General features: G+C 41.7%; 1 protein-coding gene across 6 annotated transcripts; it reads right to left on the bottom strand.

Moving 5' to 3' along the window:
• Positions 1-217: 217 nt before the first annotated feature.
• Positions 218-23,992, bottom strand: zc3h12b (zinc finger CCCH-type containing 12B). 6 transcript variants are annotated; one of them, XM_058776962.1, is made up of 7 exons: positions 22,541-22,674; positions 19,322-19,458; positions 12,184-13,040; positions 10,049-10,188; positions 9,093-9,327; positions 8,264-8,385; positions 218-6,149 (listed from the first exon to the last, which is right to left on the bottom strand). In XM_058776962.1, the coding sequence occupies exons 3-7, from the start codon at positions 12,855-12,857 to the stop codon at positions 4,672-4,674; spliced, it is 2,649 nt and encodes an 882-aa protein (XP_058632945.1). In that variant the 5' UTR covers positions 12,858-13,040; positions 19,322-19,458; positions 22,541-22,674; the 3' UTR covers positions 218-4,671. The 6 variants fall into 6 exon arrangements, with proteins under 6 accessions (XP_058632945.1, XP_058632948.1, XP_058632943.1 ...); XM_058776965.1 differs by lacking the exons at positions 19,322-19,458; positions 22,541-22,674 and adding an exon at positions 22,994-23,992; XM_058776960.1 differs by lacking the exon at positions 19,322-19,458 and having other exon boundaries at positions 22,541-22,983.
• Positions 23,993-24,100: the final 108 nt, after the last annotated feature.

Genomic DNA, 24,100 nt, shown 5'->3' with positions numbered 1-24,100 from the left:
CTAGCATAATTTGCCACTTGGTCTGAGGTCGTCTAAAGCAATTCAAATCTGAAATTTTAAGTGTGACTTGGGGCCCCTGTTCAAATTGAATAACAGTATCTTACTCTGGTGTTTTGCAATATCTTACAACCATACTTCCTCTGTTTTAATTCATTCCATTTAACTATCTACAGTCAAACAAGCAACCAATAGGAACACAGACATGATAACAGTTAACCAAATAGAGTCTGGCTTTATTGAGAGGAACAAACACCTTTTGTCATTGAGACTTACATTTTGTTTGAGTCCACAGACCCAAAGCGTTATAAAGTTCTTCCACCCTTTCACTTTCTTTTTTCTTTCTCTTTTTTTGGTTCATGTTTTTGTCATATTGAAAACAGGTTTAAAAGCAACATGTTTCATTCAGTAGAGAGTAAAACATACTATTGTATGTTGTCATCATCACAGCACGAGACTCAAAAGTGTTAAGACCACTCAGTCAGCCTGCAAAGGCGCGAAAAAACCCACAATACAAGGGGGAAATGTTAAATGAATGGCAAAACTCGAATTTAAGAACACATTTTCAAGATCATCCACACTACTTCACAAATCGCCGCAGTTTTATAAGAGCAAACATCAAAGATAATGTCTTTCATAAAGGAGCTGAAATAATAATACATCTGTTAGTTCCTGAGAATCAATCTGTTGGTGAGAGTGTTTGTGTGAGCGAGTTATAGCTGGTGTATTCAATATTGAAAACATAGATGTAAATGTACAGATTACATCAGCTCTGCAACCGGCCATGGGAGAAATCATCTCTTCTGATAGTCTGAAATGCCCGTTTGAGTGTTTTTCTTCATGTTTTTTTCTCCTTTGGGCATGTCCAGTTGTCCTGTAGATTCTTCTTGGACATTCTAGCCAAACATAGTCCGAAAAATCGGCAGTTTGTGCAGTTAAATCAGGTTGTCCATTCAGACGCCAATAGAGATAAAGAGCTGAAACCGAAAAACTTCTTCTCATTAGCACTTCTGCTTATGAGAAAAGAAAAGAAAAAAAAACAAACAAGCAAGAAGCGCAATGCCTCGGCGCTGTACAGTCAGAATGTGCTCGACTCTCACAAACCAAAGTAACATTAGTTAAACTGTAAGGCAGGTTACGAGGTGCGTGTTCATGTGTTTGTGTGGACATCTTTCAGTACGACACTCAGATAAAGCTCACATTTCACTCAAGAGAGAAAGTGTGTGCATGTGGCATCAACTTCTACTGCTCAAACTCACCTAGTTGCTAAATAAAATGAAATAAAACCATTGTGCAAATTCCATTCAATTAAAGTCTCCTCTTCAACCTGGAATGTGCCTCCATGTCTTTACTGTAGGAGGTAAACAGGTGTTTACAGGTGAAACAGCGGTGAATTTACCATAAATTCACACTAGCGCACACAATAGTCAACATTTTACATTAGTCCTATCAGTACTAATGACAGCATGTGATCAGCTGACTGCGGTTGTCAGGCAACCCATCGAGTCTTAAGTGTGTATGAGAGAGATCCTGCTCGGATAAGCTGGTAGAGTGTCTTTATGTACGTGAAATGCACTAATACTGTGCAAATACAAGAGGTTTGACATTAATTTTCAATATTTACAGAGGAAAAATATATTAGGAGCACACAGATTGTGTCAGAATGCGTCTCTCCTGAATCTACACCTTTAAGAGAGAGACACTGAATGATGATATATAAAGCCACGCCCTACGAATCCTTCAGTCAAACAGCAATGAAGTTCAGCTCCACTGAGTTAAACTTTCACTTTCCATAATAATCATCAAACAGCAAATTTTCGAGGCATGGAGAAGTGAAGGAGGTATGAGAGGACGGAGAAAGAAATGAAAGAGAGAGAGAGAGAGAGAGAGAGAGAGAGAGATCCCTGTCTGTAGTGGTCTGCCCGGCAGGAAATAAGCCATCTCTATGGGCTACTCGAGTGACACACGGTATCACTGACATTATGGCATTATATTTCTTATCATTTTTTTTTTAAACAAAACTAAGCTTTTTTTTAAATATATATAGATATATATATACTCATATAAGTGATACTGTACAGCTCAGAAATATATATATATATTTTTTTTTTTTTTTTTTACAATCAAGAAATAGATACAATTTGTATCAACAAGCAAAAGGTCGTTTCTGGACATTTGTTGTGTGGTAGCTTGCTGCTCAACTGCACAGGGGTCTGAACCTCGGAGCATAAGCAGCGGACAGCAATGTCGTAATTTACAAGAAATTCGTTTCTAAATTGCTCTAGAAACACCTCCTTCAGGATTGTTTGCTCCCAGGTTCAGAGGAGAAGGGGAAAAGGAGAAACCCAACCGTAAAAATGCTTCCATCACAAACAAAAATACACATTTAGGCCTGAAACATACACTGCGTAAGTACATCAATGACACTAAAAGTGCGGTCACATTAGCGAAGGTTGGCGGGCAAAAATGTCTACTGTCAATGTGTGTGACCAACTTCTTGAACTCATTGCGAAATCTGTTTGGGGGAATTTATCGCCTTGCATAAATTCCCAATCTTGTGGATTCCTATTGAAATGACTACATTTCTCCCACAAAAATTTGCCAAACAACATTAAATGTGTCCACACCTTTACACTTCTAGCTGGATTTCACATCACTGCATTCCAAAATGCGGCACAATTCAGAACAGAATTGCAATTCTGCCACAACCGGTACTATAGCAGGCAATACTAAATGCCCAATTATTAGAGCATAAAATAAAAAAAATAAAAACATTAACATTTGTTTTATAATAGATTCTTGACACTTTCCGATTTTCTAAAAGCTCGTAAAAATGTGAAATGTAATATTTTGTCACCTGCTGCCTTTAATGTCACAGTTGAAGACGGACACTAAGGAAGGATTTAGGAATGTGAACATTCCTGTGGTGCTATTAGCCAAAAAATAAATAAATAAATGTTTAAGTAAGCCAAAAGTTGCCATGATTTCACCGACCAAGCATTGGTGTCTACAATTATGTACTTGCGTAAACATGTTTCTGGCCTAAAATGTGTAAATAATTATTTTTTTAAAAATTTAAAAAACCTATAATACGATTGTAAAAAGAAAAAAATCATTAATAGCCTCCTGGAAGAACCCTGTTGAAAAACAAAACTAAGGGGAAGGAGAAGTTTGTGTTCATATTAGAGAGCTGAGAGGTTGGGTTTTGTATCCACGTCGAAGCAGGGTCGGGGGCGGTAGAAAGGCAGCAAGCGAACTGTCAGCCAAATGTCAGAAACAACCCAACAACAGCCTGGTGTTCCGTGTGTGTGTCGCACAGGAAGAGACAGGTAGGCAGTGTGTCACACCTTCCCACGAGCAGTAACGGGGCCCCACGGGGCCACACCTGTGCTCATGAAAAAAAAATGAAGGAGCAATTTAAGTCTTTTTGAAAACACCCAGAGCATCTCTGGACCAATAACATTCACACTCTCCTGAAGATATGTTAATTTACAGGGCGGAGCAGATGAAACGGGGCGGTCTCTCGGCATCAATCAGGAAACAGATGCTGCACAGGAGCATTTTGCCGAAGAGACGAGTTCTCCTCCCCAGTTTGTGAATACTTGAACGTAGTTATTGACTAACGAGTCAAACGTGAGCGGCGCTCTCTGTCGAGCATAGTGCTAACATGCTGTCTGGGAGAGATTTACTGAAGCCCATGCTTACTCAAACATCTCTCTTGAAATCTACAATACAACAACAACATTTAGGAAATACATAAGAACAACTTCTCCACTAGACATATCTAGTGCTTTCAGATCAGAAAAGCGTACACTGATTATCTTTTTGGCTCAATCTTTGAAAATGGCTTCGTAAATACGCATCTGTGCATGCGCGCGAACAGACATCGCAGGGCAGGTTTGCAGTTACAGCCCAGCCAGTTAAAAAGTCTGAATCGCAGCACAGCAGAATCTAAACCTTTCTGTCCCAGTGCTCGCTTTTATAAAATAAATGCAAAACAGCGACCTCCACAGCTATTAAGCACTATTCACATTAACATGTGGTGAGGTCACTCCAATGTAAGGCCATAAAAGAGGTCCGCAAGCGTTCATTCCTCTTTCCGAAATCACACATCAAGTCATCACGCACACCAAAAAAAACACACCACGGTGTCACGTCATATTTACACGCAAATGCAAGTGAATACACATATACATACACAATACTATTCATATTGTGCAGGATCATTTCTGATCGGTTTTACCAAAGAGATTTCTCTTATGTAACTCTTTTTCAAAGGATAAATGTTATCATCACCAACAAAAGAAGACATTCTCAAGATCTGCCATCAAACTGGCAGGCAGTTGCTCTCTCAATGTAGATACACTTTCGAGTCTGCTTTATGAACAACCTTTTGGCCCATCTCAGGAACTGAACGGTGGACTTTTTTACGAGGGATCTCAGGTTTCTATGCTAAACTTCTTAGATACAAGATCCAGGCTCCCATATGGCTTAACAGATGACATAACAACCAGTGCAGCATCAATACTATCATGCTAGCAAACCTTCTAATGGATCCAATCATAATTACACACGAGGGATGGCTGTTTCTTCAGAGCGAAACAAAAATACAAAATTCTCAAGGTGTCCGATTTCTCATTCACTAGGTGTTGTTAGCAGCCTTTCGTGATGTGCTTAGTGGCAAGTGCGCAGTTTAGTGACGATGACGGCAGCCAGCTGCTGGGGATCGGTCATGTGAGGGTTCTCCTCCATGACCAAATGGACCACATACGCCGGGAAGATGTTACAGAGGTTTCGGTAGGTTTGATATTGGTGTTCTGGAATAGGGTGCCGCTCTTGGGGTTCCTCCGCTGGCCCACGAGCGCTGGGCGGTGGAGGCGGCACACTATCCCACGGGGACCTCCAGATCTGCTCCATCTTCTCGGGCATGCTGCGGACCATCACCCTTTCACAGCAAGGCATGAGGGCTCCAGTTAATCCGTAGCCTCCGTAACTGTAGGGCTCGTTACCACACGGCAAAGGGTCCCAGCTAGCATGCTGCTCTCGGCAAAGAGGAGGTCTCCGCTGGCGCAGCGGATTGCTCTCATAGAGCCGTGAGTCAGAGATACTGTCCATTCGAGTCATGCCTAAGGACCGACCCTGCTGGGAAGGGCTGGCAGAAGGCAACACGTTCTGGGACACAGGAGGGTAGTCTCCTGGGCAGCTGGATCGGGTGCCGACAACCGGGTGTTGGGAGTGTGGTGCAAGGTGGGCAGAGGACTGCTTTCGAGGTCCCGGTTTGGGTTCATCCGTTCCGTAGCTCTGCACACGTGTCAAGGCCTCATGGTGGAAACCGTGAGCAAAGGCTTGAAGGCGCGTTTGCGCCGAAGGTTGTGTCTGGGTCTGCGACGGTGGCCCTTTCATGCTGTCATCCAGGCTGCCCTCCAATGAGTTGAGGTACATCTCTCCACTGTAGGACGAGAAGGAGTCCGACGAATGACTTCGGCCGGGTTCTTGGCACATGCTGGCTCTGCCAGGATATCCTCCACCCACCCCTACAGGCTCTGGCTGTTCAAGACTGCAGAAACTGTCTTGGAGGCTGATGGTGGAGAAGTCACTGAGCATGGAATAGTAGCCGTGGTCGCTTACAACAGAGTCGTACTTGGGGAACGGCTCACCGTAAGCCACAGAGGCGCCCTGGCTATTGGTGACTAGGATGGGGGGATATTGGACGCTGCCCGCATGCTCGAGCGAGCTGTGGGTAAAGTGCAGAGACCCTGGAACAGGGCTGCTCGCCGAGCGCGTGTTCAGAGCGCCTGCCGCGTGACTTTTCGTCAGCGGCATAGTTGGAACGCTAAGCGCCGAAACTAATGATGGTACCGAATTGGCCTCAGCCTTCCGCGCTGGACAAAGTCTCTCTTCTTGCTCGCACGCAACTGACCGGATACTAGGGTCAGACTGGCGCTTGGGTGCCACTCGCTTTGCCTCAGAGCTACCGTCTCCCTTGTTAGCAGAACCAGAGGTCCCACATTTGACAAGTGCCCCCTCACTCATTGTCTTTACAGCGGAGAGTTTGGCAAAGGCTCTGAGCTCGTCTGCGACAGCCCGCTGTGGTTGGTTGGCTCTTTCTGGGTGGTAGTACTTGCACTTATGGCCATACGTGCACTTCTTACCTGTGATAAAACCAATAGTGGTGGTTGAGACAAAAATGTTACTTCTGTATTTCGTAAAATGGCAGTATTGATTGTTTTTTAAAATAGCAGTATACTAAAAAAATTATTGGAACTGGAAAATCAATAGTTCGACAGTGCATGAAAAACGTAACAAATATATTTCTGTCATGACAACTCTCTGAAGACTTTAGGATGTTAATGTTTTTGGTCTTGGTGGAATAGATCTGCTACGCTGCTGAATTGCTGCTGCTGTTGGTTATTGCTGTTGGTGTAGATTATTGCTGCTGCAAAGCAAAGCAAGTACAGGAAATTACTTCTGCTATACATACACCGATATGGTGCTGTGAGTATTTAAGACATACTGCTGCTGCTAGTGTTGTCAAAAGTACCGACCGCAATACCAGTCAGTACTGATATTTTAAAAACGTCTTAAACCACGCTGATTGGCCATTGTGTTCACGCGCTCAACAGATATGACTGTGATTGGCTACAATGATCAACACTTCACGCTCTTCACCGAGCACTCACACAAAAGCACACCGGAGTGTTTGAAAGCTGCGTCTATAAGCAGATCCGTCTATATGCCGATATACTAGGGATCCGCTGATAGGCACGTGGCTTTCAAACACTCCTATGTGCTTCTGGGTGAGCGCTAGGTGAAGAGCTTGAAGTGATCATTGTAGCCAATCACAGTCATATCTGTTGAGCGCGTGAACACAATGGCCAATCAGCGGTGTTTAAGAATCCGCTCAACAGCACTCAAATGTAAGCGGGAAATGGACGTTTTTAAAATTTCAGTACCGACTAGTATCGCGGTCTGTACTTTTGACAACACTAGCTGCTGCACATATGCATATTAGGGCTGGGCGGTATATCGAGTTTGTACGATATATCGATATATTCTTTATAAGGCAATACCGTTTACATCGATATACAGTAGTTTGAAACGAGAGCATCTGAAAATATAGCGGAGGACACAGACTGAACTGCTGCGGACAAACTTTATATGAAGGGCTTTAAAAAAACTCGTAAGATATATAAGCCTATAGTTTAGTTTAAGTTTAAAACGGCTCTGACAGAAAGGCTGCGTGTGCCGCTGACAGAGACTTGTGCTGTTTAATGAGTTTCAGATGTGCTGTTTTCCTAAATGCATAACTTACATTTCACAGGTATTTTCTCCATCTGTAAATGTTAGAAAGCCAAATATTTCCATTTTGCTGTCAGAAGTGCATGAGCCTTCTGCTTTGAGATTCTCCGCTAAACTTCACAGACTTCATTGAACGAGTGCCACCACGCGCGTTCGCGCCAAACAGACGCCCAATGAAATAGGAGCGCAATAATTCTGACTAAAATTATACATTTCGCTGAAATATTTGTAGTTAATAAACAATAAATGTGACATATGTAGAATTTTAAACCTACAACTAAGTGTATTTGTATGATAGCACTAACTGTAAAGTGACTGCAATGGGGTAATCAAAATCAAAACTTCTGCTTTAAAAGCATTATTTTTGTTTTTAGATTGCAATTTTATGTTAGAATGTAATGTGATTTTAACCCTTTAACATAATATTATGCCTATGGTTACATTTACTTTATTTTTTATTTTTTGTTTAATCCAAATACAAAAGTGTATAAATACCGAGATATATACCGTATACCGCCAATCAGCCAAAAAATACAGAGATATGAATTTTTGCTCATATCGCCCAGCCCTAATGCATATATTAGGTCTAATAACCCGTAGCAGATCTACACAGGTGAAGCTGGGGAAGGGGGAGGGTTTCAGAGTAACTTTGAAAGCATGCTGCAAAATGCTCTAGTCTAGTCAGTGAATGCTGATCAGCTATTTAATTGTAAAGCAGCAAGCTCACTGGCTGCATATGCAACATGAGCCAATCAGCTTGTGCCAAGAAGTTTAATGCTGTGAATATCTTAAGTTTGCATTATAGAACCATCAGCCTGCACCATCTAGAGTTTCATGACAGAACTTGGCATTTATCTTATTTTAATTATTATTTATTTATTTATTATTTATTACAGTGTTCATGCAGCAAATATACATTTTAATATGCTGTGATGTTCTGGAATAAAGACATAAATTAATTTCCTACTTTTGCTGTACTGACCATAAGGACACGGCTGCTTCTTGTGCTCTGGAACCACTGGTCGTTTGCGGAGAAAATTTTCCAAACTGGGTCCATGTCTGCCTAAAGGATCATCCGGAGGCATAAACCTACAAATCAGTCCAACAGTCACAAATAAGCACTATGATAGGAAGAATTATTTAAATCTAAAACATATTTAATAAAATAATACTTAAATATTATCATTATTGAGATTATAAATATGAGATTTTATATATATTATACAGAAGTATGGTAAAATACTTCTGTCCTAAATTCTTCATTACTTACAGCCATAATGCAAACATTCAAATAAAGTGAAACCAGAGCACTCTGCATTCATAATGTATGTTAAAGCAACATTAATAGTTTTGCGTGAGTGCGACGTGAACCACCACAGATGGTGTACAGTATGTGCATGACAAAAGCATTTCTACTGCACTACTGCATCAGAAAATTAGACATTTACATTTTTGGCATTTCTATACTAACTTAAAATTACTTTATTTGGATAGCAATGTGTGGCTTACATCACATGTAACTGGGAACAAGTAATTATGTAATCACAACAGGCCTAACCGTGGGACCTTGTCACTGAAAAATCAAACTTCAGCCAATAAACCAGGAAATGAATTAAAGATTATTTACAAAATAGAACCAAAGAGACTTGAAACAAGTGACCGAGCAATAAAAAGTGAAAGAAGAAAAACAGAGAGAAAGAGGAACGCCATACGGGTGCGAGGGTGGAAAGCAGAAGACACAAATGAGTGTGAGAGAGAGAAAACCCCGTCACCACGGTAACTGTGTGCGAGCATACTTGTCGTTGACGAAGCTGTACATGAGGAGTCGTTCCTCAATAAATTTCTTCCACTCTGGTTTCTCATTCTGCAAGTCTCGGTAGTTGTCGTTGGACACGATGATCCCGTCTGAGTCGCAAGCCAGCTTGACGATAAAACGGTCGTCGTAGCAAACCACTCGTCGGCCTTGGACTCTGCGAGACGGCGTGAATACGAGGATCTTTTCCTTCTCCAATTTCCGTAGGATCTCCTGATCTGAGGATGAGGGTGACATCACACATCATCACTTCCTGTGACCTCATGCACAGACATACGCAAACTTGTATAAACATCACAGCACAGATGGACGATCTCACTGGACACATGGCAGCTCCTCAGAGAAGTTCATAGAGGCAAATAAAAATGGCTCTTCATGGAAAAAATATCCACTGTATCTAACAACATACAGTATAGGTCAAAAGTCTAACCTATTTTAAGCCAGAAAATAAATAGAACATTTTGGGATTTTAAATATTTTTAAATAAAGAAACATTATGACGATTATGAACATATCTAGGTCAATAAACAAAGACGTAAATCTGTGACACAGATCACGTGAACTCTGTAAAACAGAAAAAAAAAATTAGTTTGTCTCAACTGAAGCACAAGATGCTGTCTGGATCATTCTCAAATCACACTTGAGAACATGATTTACCAGGTTTTACACAAACTTGTGGAGTTCATGCAGCTTGAGAGCTGATTTTACTAAAAACTAAAGAAGGATGAATACTAATAATTCATTTTTAATTAAACTTTTCACTCAAGGTGTAATATTTTAAAATATATATATTTAATTAGAAAAGAAATTAGACATAGAAGCATTTTAACTGGTGGTCTCAGATTTTTAGACTAACTGGATACACACAGACACACACTGGCACTTCTTGGAAGTGTTAACTCATCATAGAAAATTTTTCTTTTTCCATTTTTGTGGTACCTTTGATTGGTGCATCAGGTCTTGACTGTTCTTTCCTCCATGCTGGGACGAAAACTGTGATGTCTTTGTGGCCCTTCTCCAGGAACCAATCAACAGCCAGTTGAATGCCCAGGCATGAGAACACCTCTTTGTTTCCATGGCTACAAAATAATATCACCAACATCAAATTACATACATGCACACACACAGTTCTCTCACTGATTGGACATTTCTCAATACTAAGAGCATTTCAAAACAGGAACATCAAGATCATTTCACCAAAAGACTTCCTGCAACAGCGTAAATTCCAGAAGTAAACAACAATAGTGGGAATCTGATGACTCTTTAGTTCAGTTCCCCAGGTTCTGACTAATTCTCTCATCAACATGTTATCAGTCCAGAGCATTTAAAGGGGTCATCGGATGCTAAATTCACTTTTACATGTTGTTTGAACATAAATGTGTGCTGGAAGTGTGTGTACACATCCACCCTATAATGATACAAATCCACCCATTGGTTTTTATTTAATCCCTAAAAATAATATCCCCTATTTCATTCTTATAGTTGATTGACACTGCCGTCTTATCTTAGACCCACCCTGAGTGAGCTGTAACAGTCCGACCGCCATTGTTTTGATGCTGGTGTAGAGCCGAATTCTGACCCCCACCAGATTATTACCCCCCTAATATTGGTAGGTTTAGGTGTGGGGGAGGGGTTAGGATTAGAGGTGGGGTTAGGATTATGCAATCAGGTGGCGATTTCAACGAGGGGGGTAATAATTTGGCAGGGAGTCGAAAATGGGCACAACACCAGAACAGGGACATAGACAAGAATGTCTCCATAGCGATTGAGATGCTTTGTTGTTGGATGTAATAATGAAGATAGCAGTCGTTATTTACTCCAGACATCTGAGCCGCTGAAGACGCAGTGGATTACTTTTTTTTTTGTGAAGGGAATGTGCCCCGATCTGCCTAAATGCGTCTATGTTCACGCGAATCATTCGTGATCCAACTTCACTTACAGAAGAAGTGAGTATAAGGTTTTTTTTTATGAATCTTTGCAATCGCTATTCCTAATAACGTGCTAGTAAGCAAGTTTCACGGTTAAATGCAGCTAAAGTAAACAGTCTCTCAGAGCATGGCTTGTCACCCCACACAAGAGAGGGGCGGGGTCAACAGAGCTCATTAGCATTTAAAGCAACATGCAAAAAACTGGTTGATTTCTGCAGAGCCGATTTTGACAAGGTAAAAGGGGTGTTGTTTTACACTACCATTGAGAAATTTTAACCAAAGTATGTTATAGACTTTTCATTAGACCCTAAAGAATCATATCAACGTGTGGAAAATGGGCATTTGATGACCCCTTTAAGTCACCATGAAATCAAAATTCTGACCTGGGATGCACAGTATATCGGCACCAAATCAGTTATGAGCCAATATAATTTTCTAATTTATTGGTATCGATGTTTGTTGCTTGTTATATAATTGTGCATGCTTCATTTCTTCTATTTTTACAAATAGATTATCTTTGCCATCATCTAATGCTCACATTAAGGGGAATTCCAAAAATGCAAATAATTTAACAACACTGTTAAATGTAATCTTTAACAAATATGAAAACGAACATCCAGTTTTCACACTTTACATTATAATGTTGTGATGCCTAAATTCACTTTTAGCATTTAAAATGATTGATTTTAGCTTCTAGTGTTTTATTTTTTAATCACTTCGAATTTTCAGAATTGTAATTATTTAGCCAGAATTTTAATATCCCTTTAATGTCCCTTAAATTGAACCTTTTGCTTTCTAATTGAATATTCTTGCGCACTTTTTTTGAGCAGATAATGTTTCTCATATTATTTGTAATATATAATACATATCTCTGCCTCTAAAACAACTTGCACTAAACTCTTGCATTCTTCCCTCCAACTACTTATCACAATCCAAACAACCCATGATAGATAAAATTAAGTTCCGCCTGATATTTTTAGCTTGAAATATATTGGATAATAGGGTGAAACAGGTTGCAAACAATGTCTCAAATTAACTTTGACTGCTAGGCTCAAAAATGCATATGTAGGCCTTGTCAGCAATTACAGAAATTGTATGTTTTTAAACAACATATGTGGAAAGAGTTTGGTTATCATTAGCATTTACCTCATGGCAACATTGGATCCATCAATCACAATTGGTCGGAGGTTGTCATACGTGTCTGATGTGTCTTCCTCCAGCGATGCTTCGGGGCTGACGGCTTCTTTGGCTCCCACCGCCCGTGGTGTTAAACCGGCAGTGCTCGCTGCTGCCTGGTTCTCTGGATCTCCTTTATTCCCTAGCCGTACCAGCTCGGCCAATACATCATTGATTAGTGCGCTGGACCCCAGTTTACTCAGCACAGTCTCCACCTGCTCTCCTGAGTAGCCCAGTTTCAGAGCAAAGTCTATTTTGGTTTGGTAATCTCGATCGCTGGTTTGACGCAAGGGCATTTGGGCTCTCTGGGTGTCATCTGCACGTAACTCCTGTAAGGTGCAGCTCTGGCTGAAGCTGGGACGGTCCAAACAGGATGAGCGGCACAGCTGCCGGTGAGGTTTGGTTGCTATGAGTGGGTCCTGCCTCCTTCCGGTCGCTCCTTCTCCTGACCCTGCCACGCTGCCAGCGCCTCCAGAACTCCCGCTCCGTGACCGCGCCTCTCCGTCACTCTCAGAACTGCTCCCATCTTCCCCGGCATCTTCATCCTCCTCCTCCTCTTCTTCTGGAGAGTCGTGGCCGGTGGCAGCGGGCAAGGGCTGGGGTTCGCGGCAGCCACGGTGCTCCATCTTCAGGCGCTGCAGCATAGCGCATGCAGCTGTTACCTGCGCATGACCTCCCTGAAGCTCCAGTGCATGGTCCCTCACCTGCACCACGGCACAGCTCTCGTACTCAATAGCTGCACGCAGGGCATGCAGTCGCCGCTGCAGCCAAAGAGTCAAACGCTCACGGTGCTTATGCACAGGACTGATCAGAGACACAATGTACTCCTGAGAGAAAGAGAAAAGATAATTTACATTCATGGTCATTTTTTATAATTTACATTCAAATACTTTTTTTTTTTTTTTTTACTTATGTCACTGAAGTTAAATTACTTAACCTACACACAGGAGCCTGATAAAAATGCTCATTTTAAAAGAAACTTAGAGGCTTTTGCATCTCAACTCTTCATATATATATTTATTTATATATATTAGTGCTGTCAATGATTAATCGCAAATTAATCGCATCCAAAATAAAAGTTTTTGTTTACATAATATATGTGTCACATTCGCAACTGCGTTGGAGCAAGGAACGAGGAGAACGTTGGAGAATTACAATAAACAGTCTTTAATAATCTACAGGAAAGGGGTAACACTGGAAGGATACACACGTAGCACTTTCAGGAAGACGATAGACACCGGACAAGGAAACATTGGGCAGACATCCCAATAAATGCAGAACTAAACGAGGGGAAATTGACGAGACACACCTGAATCACATGAACAACTACACACGGGGAAACTGGGTCACGGGGAGCATGTGGGGAGAAAAACACACACAGACAGTCCAAATTCCTGACATATCGCCCCCCTCCTGGAAGGCGTGGCCTCACGCTGTAGATACAACAGAGGGAAGGACAGGTGGGAACTTGGGAGGAGGACGGGCACCCAGGAGGGGGCCGGCAGACAGAGTCCAGGGAGGTGACGAAGGAGGGAGGAGCCAGGACGGAGCCAGGGCGGACCAGACAGAGACTGGAGGGGCTTGGAGCTTGCGGTGCCAGGTGGGACCCAGGCCACAGCCATAATGGCGACCCACGATGGAGCTGACAGAGGGAGGCGCCATGGTGGAGGAAGGGCTGCCAACTCCGGGGGGCCGACGGACAGTGGCAGAGCAGGTGGTGGAGGAGCCTGAGGCGGAGACGGAGAGCCGGTGAGCCGGGCCATGGGGAGGATCCGGAGGGCCAAGCAGATGGCTCAGGCGACCAATACGGAGGTGGGGATCCACAAGGCCGTGATGGAGCCAGAGCGACAGAGGACCAAGTTGGAGCCGAAGGGGAGCAGGAGCCTGACAGAGACGGAGGGACGAGGCGCAGCGGGAGGAGTGGAGTCCCGAGGCAAAGGATGGTTGACAACAGACCAAGGTGGAGCCGGAGGGACGAGGGAGCCCGGCAGACCCGCGGAGCGCGCACCGTACAGGTGGTGGGTTGAGGGCAAGCAGAGGGGCTGCCAGACGACAGCGGTGGAGGAGGCAGGAGCGGGCGGGCAGGCATTTTTGAGCCTCCGGGCTTTCAGGGCTGGTGTGCGCTGCCCACACACACTAAATTGTGACTCACAGCACAGGGAGCGCGAATGACAGGGCTGCACTCGGGAACAGAGTCTCTTTCTGGGCTGGACTTGGAAACAGGACTGACAGAGGGCACCAACGAAGGGGGGAGGAGAGGGGCCAGGTCTGCATATAAGTCCTTAAATCCTCTTTCAGAGTTACACAGTCCCTGATCCAAAATCAGCTCACCCTCAGACGTAGAGCAGTGGGCGGAGCTCCTCTCCACTCTCTTGCTGTCCACGGCTCTTTCTCTCGTGGTGGGTGTTGTAGCCAGCTCTCGCACCTGGTCTGATGTCACTAGCAGCATCGGCTCTGCGGCGATCCTCAGCACTGCTGTTCCGTTCGGCGATGGCTAGTCGGTCACGGTGGGCTCGGGCATAGGCTCCGCACAGTGAGGTGATGGTGGGCTGTGCTCTGGGTCTGGCTGTGCTCTGGATCGGGGATAGACACTCTCCAGATGATAGCTTCCCTCCAGCTCAGTCCGTTGGTGTCTGGCAGGTCGAAGGGGCGTGGGTAATTAAGCCCGATCCAGAACAGTGAGTTCAGAGCAGCATCGTCGAATGCTGTTAAAATGGCGAGTTGAACAATCTGAACAAAACGCGGAAACAAAAACGGAGGGGAGACACGCAGGAAACTTCTTTTGTTGGTCCGGTGTTCTGTCACAGTCGCTACTGCATTGGAGCGAGGAATGTGGAGAACATTGGAGAATGACAATAAACAGTCTTTAATAATCCACAGGAAAGGGGTAACACAGGCAGGATACACACGTAGTACTTTCAGGAAGACAATAGACACCGGACAAGGAAACATGGGGTAGACAATGCAATAAATACAGAACTAAACGAGGGGAAATTGACGAGACACACCTGAATCACATGAACAATCACACGTGGGGAAACTGGGTCACGGGGAGCACGTGGAAAGAAAAACACACACAGAGAGTCCAAAATCCTGACAATATGTGTGCATACTGTGTATATTTATTATATATACAGTATCTCACAGAAGTGAGTACACCCCTCACATTTTTGTAAATATTTTATTATATCTTTTCATGTGACAACACTGTAGAAATGACACTTTGCTATAATGTAAAGTAGTGAGTGTACAGCTTGTATAACAGTGTAAATTTGCGTGCTGTGGCCTGCAGCATGGTGGCCAAGACCATACAGTGGTTTAACAGGACAGGTTCCACTCAGAACAGGCCTCGCCATGGTCGACCAAGTGCACATGCTCAGCGTCATATCCAGAGGTTGTGTTTGAGAAATAGACGTATGAGTGCTGCCAGCATTGCTGCAGAGGTTGAAGGAGTGGGGGGTCAGCCTGTCAGTGCTCAGACCATACGCCGCACACTGCATCAAATTGGTCTGCATGGCTGTCGTCCCAGAAGGAAGCCTCTTCTAAAGATGATGCACAAGAAAGCCCTCAAACAGTTTGCTGAAGACAAGCAGACTAAGGACATGGATTACTGGAACCACGTCCTGTGGTCTGATGAGACCAAGATAAACTTATTTGGCTCAGATGGTGTCAAGCGTGTGTGGCGGCAACCAGGTGAGGAGTACAAAGACAAGTGTGTCTTGCCTACAGTCAAGCATGGTGGTGGGAGTGTCATGGTCTGGGGTTGCATGAGTGCTGCCGGCACTGGGGAGCTACAGTTCATTGAGGGAACCATGAATGCCAACATGTACTGTGACATACTGAAGCAGAGCATAATCAACAGAGCAGTATTCCAACATGATAACAACCCTAAACACACCTCCAAGACGACCACTGCCTTGCTAAAGAAGCTGAGGGTAAAGGTGATGGACTGGCCAAGCATGTCTCCAGACCTAAACCCTATTGAGCATCTGTGGGGCATCCTCAAACGGAAGGAGAAGGAGCGCAAGGTCTCTAACATCCACCAGCTCCATGATGTCGTCATGGAGGAGTGGAAGAGGACTCCAGTGGCAACCTGTGAAGCTCTGGTGAACTCCATGCCCAAGAGGGTTAAAGCAGTGCTGGAAAATAATGGTGGCCACACAAAATATTGACACTTTGGGCCCAATTTGGACATTTTCACTTAGGGGAGTACTCACTTTTGTGGCCAGCGGTTTAGACATTAATGGCTGTGTGTTGAGTTATTATGAGGGGACAGCAAATTTACACTGTTATACAAGCTGTACACTCACTACTTTATATTGTAGCAAAGTGTCATTTCTTCAGTGTTGTCACATGAAAAGATATAAAAAAATATTTACAAAAACGTGAGGGGTGTACTCACTTCTGTGAGACACTGTACAAAAATACAAAGACATGCATGTATTTAAGAAAAATGTTATGTTTATATGTTAAATATGTTTATATATAATATAAAATATAAGAATATAAAATATAAATGTATATACATGTAAATATTTTAAAATATATGCAGTATGTGTGTATTTATATATACATAATGAATATACACAGTACACACACATATATAATGTAAACAGACCTTTATTTTGTATGCGATTAATCGCAATCATTTGACAACACTAATATATATATATATATATATATATATATATATATATGTGTGTGTGTGTGTGCCACACACACACACACACACAACATTATTAACAACACTAAACAATCACTACAGCTTGAAAAGACACAGTGAGTTCTAAACTACAGCATTAGAGATAGACTGAGTGTTACAGGATATACAATATACCTTCCTAGCAGATAAGCTTTGTGTTGAAACTATACATTCCACTGTTCAATCTTAATGTGGATATTATGAGATTTTCAATTATATCAAGTGTTTTTGGCCAATGTGATAATATTAATATTTAACAAATACACTATCGGCAAAATAGTTAGGGTCAGTATTTCATTTTATTTAAATAGGTAATTTATAATGTTACAAAAGATTTCTAAAAAGAATATTCTTCAAACATTCCGTTCATTAAAAAAAAACTGTGATAAGGTTTTTGAGCACCAAATCAATATATTAGAAAGATTTCTTAAGGACCATCTGACACTGAAGACTGAACTAGGAAGAAAAAAAAACATACATACATATATATATATATGTTCACCTTAGAATATATAAATAAATATGTGTGTATATATATATATATATATATATATATATATATATATATATATATATATATATATATATACACACACACATACATATTTATTTATTTATTTTGTAAAAGAAATTCAAATAGAAAACAGTTTCACAATATTACTAGTTTAATTGTATTTTGGATCAAATAAACACAGCTAAGGTGAACATAAGAGACTTCATTCATAACAAATTTTTATACTGACCCCAAACCGTAATAATAATAATAATTATAATAATGTTATTAATAAATAATAACATATAATACAAATAAATTGTTTTATCTTATGTTTCTTATGCAACTAATATAATAAATTGCTGGGTCTCCAAAGGATAAAATGAGCTTTTCATAACTCTTTTTAATGCTTTTTCTTGTTTCATCTAACACATGCAAGTTTGCTCTGAGCTCCTCCTCTTTGTATACAGCTAACTCATTGTTCGGTCTTTATTTAAGTCAGTTGGTTTACAGAGGTGAGCATATTCTTAGAAGACAATCGGCGTGACGCATGTGCCCATATGTCACAAACTGTCCCAAATTATGTGTTGTGCGTCATGGCAGATACTTCTATCTAGTATACATATACATATTCGCTATATATATATATGAGAAGAGGTCAGATGCAAAAGCCTTTAAATGCTGTCTGAAATTTTCTTCTAAAATTAGCATTTTTATCAGGCTCCTATATTTATGTTCAGTTACTTCACTTTAATTGCATAGAGATGCACCTATACATTGCCATTAGAGTAAAATTACTGAACCTACACAAAGGAGCCTGATAAAAATGCTCATATTAGATGAAAATTTCAGATGGCACATAGAGGCTTTTGCATCTGAACTCTTCATATATATATGTATATATATATATATATATATATATATATATAAACACCAAGGTGCTGCTGCAAACTTATCATTGCATTCTTCAATTCTCATGACAGAATTCAGTTTTAATATGACAAAAAGGGAAGCTACTTTGGGTGGGGCTATGGTTGAACTTCCTTGAGAGGAAACGATACTGTGGTAATTAACTACTTTCAAAGCAAACACAAACTGACCCTCACGTTTTATAAATCCAATTATGAGTTTGTTCCCTTTACCTTCAACAGATTCCTGCACACCTGCTATTCCCCAAAAACTTCTTCAACTCAAGCTTAAATTGGAATTAAACAGCAGTTCTATCAAGGTTGCTATGTAATATCTAAGGTGTTTGCATGAGTGAGAATATGTGAATCTGCGTGTGCATGTGTGTGCATCTCTGTTTGTTTTTGTGTGGGGTGAGAGGGATGTGTGTATGTGTAGGTTGGGAGTGTGTGCGTGTGCGTGTGCATGTGTGTGTAGAGAAAACCGATAGCACCATCCAGCTACGAGAGGCTCCTCTGCGCTCATGACACTGGTTGCCTAGCAACGCAGCCCTGTCATCAGCTAACTGCTTTTTAGCAGTCACGACTAACACAACGCAGTGTTCTCTGGGAAAGCCTGGAACACACACACACGCAAACACACGACGCACATATTACATCTACACCGCTCGAAACCATACAGCGCTTCATGTGCAAAGCCGAAACACACGCATAAAGCAGCACACATGCATGCTTCACTAATAAACACCTACGCGCAGAACCAGAGCTCTCCTTGCACATGCGGTGGAGAGAGAGAGCGAGAGTGTGTGTTATGGGTGTTTGTTTGCATTTGAGACGAATAATATCACTTTAAACTGACAGTGTATACAGTCTGCCCCCTCTCTCTCTCTGCAGATGTGGCGTATTGAAGAATTTCCTCCCCAGCGTGACATAGCTGCTGTTCTGAGTCGTGACGCTGACTCCAGCAGCATGTTCCCCTGGGCACTGAACCGCATCATTTGCACTCACAAGCCACGGGCCCGAGCTGGGGATCACAGCTTCAGCAGCAGGTCTCAGATCAGCTGCGTCACGCAGTCAGCGACGGCTGCTCCACCACAGCGGATTGAGGAGCTGTTCTGAGATCAGCCAAACAGCCTGCAGTAAACCTAAGAGATGACGGCTTTAATAATCACTACAGCTTGAACAGAGAGGTGCATATTACAGCAGGACACTACAGGAACACAATTTGCATTTCCATAGTAGACAGAAGTTTTCTGTTAATATCATTGAGAATCAAAAGTGGAATGTATGAGGCAAACATCCTGAGATTTTCTGTGATACCACAGGCTTGTGGTAAATATGATATTTGTAATATTTAACAATAATAATAATAATATACAATGTAAAATATTTTTGTATTATAAATAAATTATTGCTATGATCAATAAAAATAATACAAAATATATCATATGAATGCTTTTGACTTCTTTATGATAAAATATTTGTATTATTATTATTGATTATCATTAGATGTTAAAAAGCATTTATATGATACAAAATAAAATATATTACTAACATTTTAAAATATATATATATATATATATATATATATATATATATATATATACACACACATACATCTATATATATACACTATTAATAATAACAATATTATTGTTGTTGTTTTATTTATATGATAAAAACAAAATATATTACTAGTATATTTAAATATAAACATTTTATTATTATTATGAATAATAATAATAATAATATCATTATCATTATCTTAAAAATATATATATATATTATACTGAATGAATGATATTTGACATCTTTGGCAACTGTAATATATTATTATTAATAATATCATTAATCATAATAATATTATTAACATAAAGAAAAATACATTTAAATGTAAATATAATTACTATTTATAATAACATACTAATAATTACTATTACAATAATTAATAACAATAATAATTATTATTATTATATCATGTTTATTATATGAATTCTTTTAACATTTATGGCAATGATAAAACTAGTATAACTTACTAATAACTTAATAAAATGTATATAATAAAATGTTAAAATATATTACTAGTATATTTAAATATAAACAATACAATATTATAATGTAATAACATAATATTAATAATTCAAATACACTTTATTATATGAACATCTTTAACATGTTTTGTATGCATCAAATTATGCAAATCAGCTGCATCATGCAGTCAGTGCCAGCAGTCCACCACAGCAGACTGAGAAACTGTTCTGAAATCAGTGAAACAGCCCACAGAAAACCTGAATAATTATGGTATAGATACAAGTGGCCAAAATCAGGACAAGGTAACTGAAGAGCCGATTCAAAAACAATCTGAAACAATGACGTAAACCAGTAAAGACTCACGCCAAGTTTTAAATAAAAAAGGTCAGCTGCTCGTTCGCACGCCCCTGTTCATTAGGACGTGTTTGACGTAAATTTACGCTTTCTCTGTAAATTACCCGGCCAGCTTTGGAACTGATCAGGAAACTGCTGCTGAGTGGGTGGGAGAGGTCTGTGTGCATAGAGCACATGAAAACGCAAGGAAGAAAGGAGGAGAACGCTGAAATATTCCTCATTAGGTGAAAAGGTGTGAGCCCACTCCTCTGTAAGAAAAACCAGGGAGCAGAGATTGGACACAATCAGCTTTTTGCGAAGGCAAGACGTCATATTAAACATAAAATATCCGGGTGAACAAATTTAGGAAAGCTCCGTACTCTGTCACGCCAAACACTTCACTCTGACTGCAGAGAGAAACTGCAGCACGGTGAGCCAGAATGGCCATCTTATGGACAAACAAGCAGCCCGTCACCTTTTAGTGAGCCACACACAAGCGGACTACCGAATTTCAGGCTTTTGTAAACACACAGGTCATATCTCACGTCCTAAAAATCACACAATACTCTGTGACTCAAACAGCCGGCAGCAAAACAGCACAAGTGTATTCAGCAGACGCACCACAAACAAGCCCAACAACAGAATGCATCCTCCTCTTAAAAGTCTCCCCCCTTCTTCTTTTCTTCCCCTTTCTTTTCTGCCTTGTTTTCCTTCTTTTTTTCCCTCCTCACCTCCTCCACAACACAGGCTTACAATCAGCAAGGCCACCATGCACTCGAGCACACACACAGCTTTATGCTGTTGTCTCATAGCAACAAGTGAAGTCTCTATGCTGGAGCTCATGGCTAGATGAAGCCCATTTAAGGCCCACGGTGGAGCTCTGAGCTCAGGCGCTCGGACTAAAGACACAGTGGGTGGCAGAATCTTATGGTGCAGTTATGCCAAAATAGTCAGCAAGAAGTGAAAGCATGCACTCACATAAAGATGCACAGACAGTGCACAGACAGGCCACTTCTTACCTGAAGCTGCATGCTTGAAGATGCTTTCAATGCTTTAGGTGCATGCCAAACTCAAATGCAGCAGCAGCAACAGGCTGGTGCGACAACACTGAGTGTGAGTGTGAGTGCGAGTGTGTGTGTGTGTGTGTGTGTGACCCTCCAACTGCCTTGACTTTGTTTGGCCCAAGCAAGGACATTTCATTTCTCATGACTAGCATCCTGCAAGTGCAATGCCTCATGCTTTCAGTGCATAAAAAGTAGGAAAAAAGTTTAATATTGAAGATAGCCTGCCGAAAAATAGGGAAATGCACCATTTTCAAGGATGCATGTGTGTGTACAAATCTGGCTAGACTTGTGAGGGTCAAATGTTTGAAAATACGCTATAATGACAAATGTCAAAGACTTGCTTGTTGGCATTTGAAGCGCCTTGCGCTATATGAACGGCTCATAAATCAAGTTTTGCTTCAGCTCTTATAAAGTCAACAGGTTTGTGCGAGGGTCAGGTTTAAAGATAAAGTACTACATTTCATTAACTTAAAATAAAAAACTACTGTGTCTACGAAAGGTCCTTGTATCTTCAAAAGTCAACGAGCGTATGTCAAACTGCACACAGTAAATCTCTGTGAAACGTGAGTCGTGAGCATCAGTTCTGCGCGTGATTTAAAGAGCATTTCGCCTCGCCTGAAACATTTACATGGGATGCATTTTACAAAATCACAGAGGCAATAAACAAAGTTCCTCATTTGGCCCGTGAAAGTAAAAACAGACCCGAAAATGTAATTAAATAAAGAGCTTGAATGGCGAACGTCGGTCGTGCTCGCACAGCTCTCCTGCGACACACGCGCTCTCACGCGCACATACTCACTTTAGCTTTAGTGCAATCTTCTTCCTTGCCGTCCTCGATGTTTACGATGATACTGGAGCCGGCGTTGGGGCTCTCGCAGCTGGACTCGGCGGTGCTGCAGCTCACTCTGACCCGGAAAACCCGCTGGATGTGCGGGATGCAGCGCTGGAGCGCAGGGCCTGCACCGGCGGGCGCGGCGAGCTCCAAAACCATTTATCAGACGGATAAACAAGCGATCACGACGCGCTCCGGAACACTGGCACGCATTCGCCCTGCGTCCTGCTTCATGGGTGGAGCAGCAGGGGAAAGAAAGAAAGTCACGGGAGGATGCAAGTTTGTCTGCGGCCGAGCATAACGGCGAACGTACGGGACGCGCTACATAAGCATCTATCATCCATCTCCATCCCTCCTTCTCCTCTCGCCCTCCCTTTCCTCACTTCCCTCCCTCCCTACAGCGGCCCCGACTGCACCCACCGCCTGCGCTTCGGCAACGCGTCGGACGCCCCCTGTCGCTGCGCTCGGAGCCGCAGAAAGTGCGTTTTTGCTGCCTCCGTCTCCGCGTTTTGAAGCACGTGGGTGGACGGGACTCCGGTAATGCAGCAACCGAGGGTTAAAAATACATCGGACGCGCGCGAGAGCGCTGGAAGCGCTGTGCGATATGACCGCCACACTCCCAACTTTACTGTTCAGAAGGTTGATACAGTAGCAGTTGTTGTTATCCTGGCAATGGCATCCTTTGCAACGAAGTATCAACCTTTGAACAATGCCTCGACTGGTTAAACTGTTAGTTCAACTATAATTCTTGGTAGCTATCTGGTAGGGTTGAGGCGGGTCGTGTCGCTTTTCAATAGCGAAGGTCTGTTTAGCGATGCATTTCCCTGACAATAACTGAGCTTTCAAGCTTCGTGCCTTTTATTTTCTGTTGTCTGTCTGTTTTGAATCAGAAGCGGCGATGCCCGATTCGCGAATGAATCATTCGTTTGAGTCGATTCTTTTCGATGAACCTCTCAAACGCGCTTCGCGATTCAGTCTGAATCGTTCGAACGGTTCAGTCGCGAACTGAATCATTTGCTTTCTCGAAATCAGTTAACAGGTTATCCTTACTGGATAATGAAGTGGCTAAATTACAGAAGGGAAGTGAGCGTTTATCTACAAGCAATCGAAACCAAAGCTCCGAATGCACCCTATGCGATGAACGATGAATAAAGCCTTTATATTAAGTTCAGTCAGGTCTTGAAGTGCAGCTTGAGTAGCCTATACAAAGACTTTTCTGACCAAATGTACATTGAAATACTTGAGACAAGTGATATTGCAACTGGCAACGTAGTTGTTTCCTGTTTTACTGGACATGTTTTTCTTTGTTTTCTAATAAAGCCGTAATAAAGCACACTACTGACTCTTTCTGTTTCATACTTGTAAAAATATGACGATGCTTAAATGTAGCACATTACTTTGCCATGTACCTTTGCCTCTACCAGATGTCACTAAAATGTAGGTGGTATTTTAGATGGCGACATGATTTCTCAAATATTTCCTATAAGGAATATCATCAACGTCCGACAAACGCTTGTGTATTTTTAA

The sequence above is a fragment of the Onychostoma macrolepis genome, chromosome 05, assembly GCF_012432095.1.
Source record: "Onychostoma macrolepis isolate SWU-2019 chromosome 05, ASM1243209v1, whole genome shotgun sequence".
Taxonomy (NCBI): domain Eukaryota; kingdom Metazoa; phylum Chordata; class Actinopteri; order Cypriniformes; family Cyprinidae; genus Onychostoma; species Onychostoma macrolepis.
Note: the sequence above shows the minus strand (reverse complement) of the source record. Positions and strands in the feature narration are given on the sequence as shown.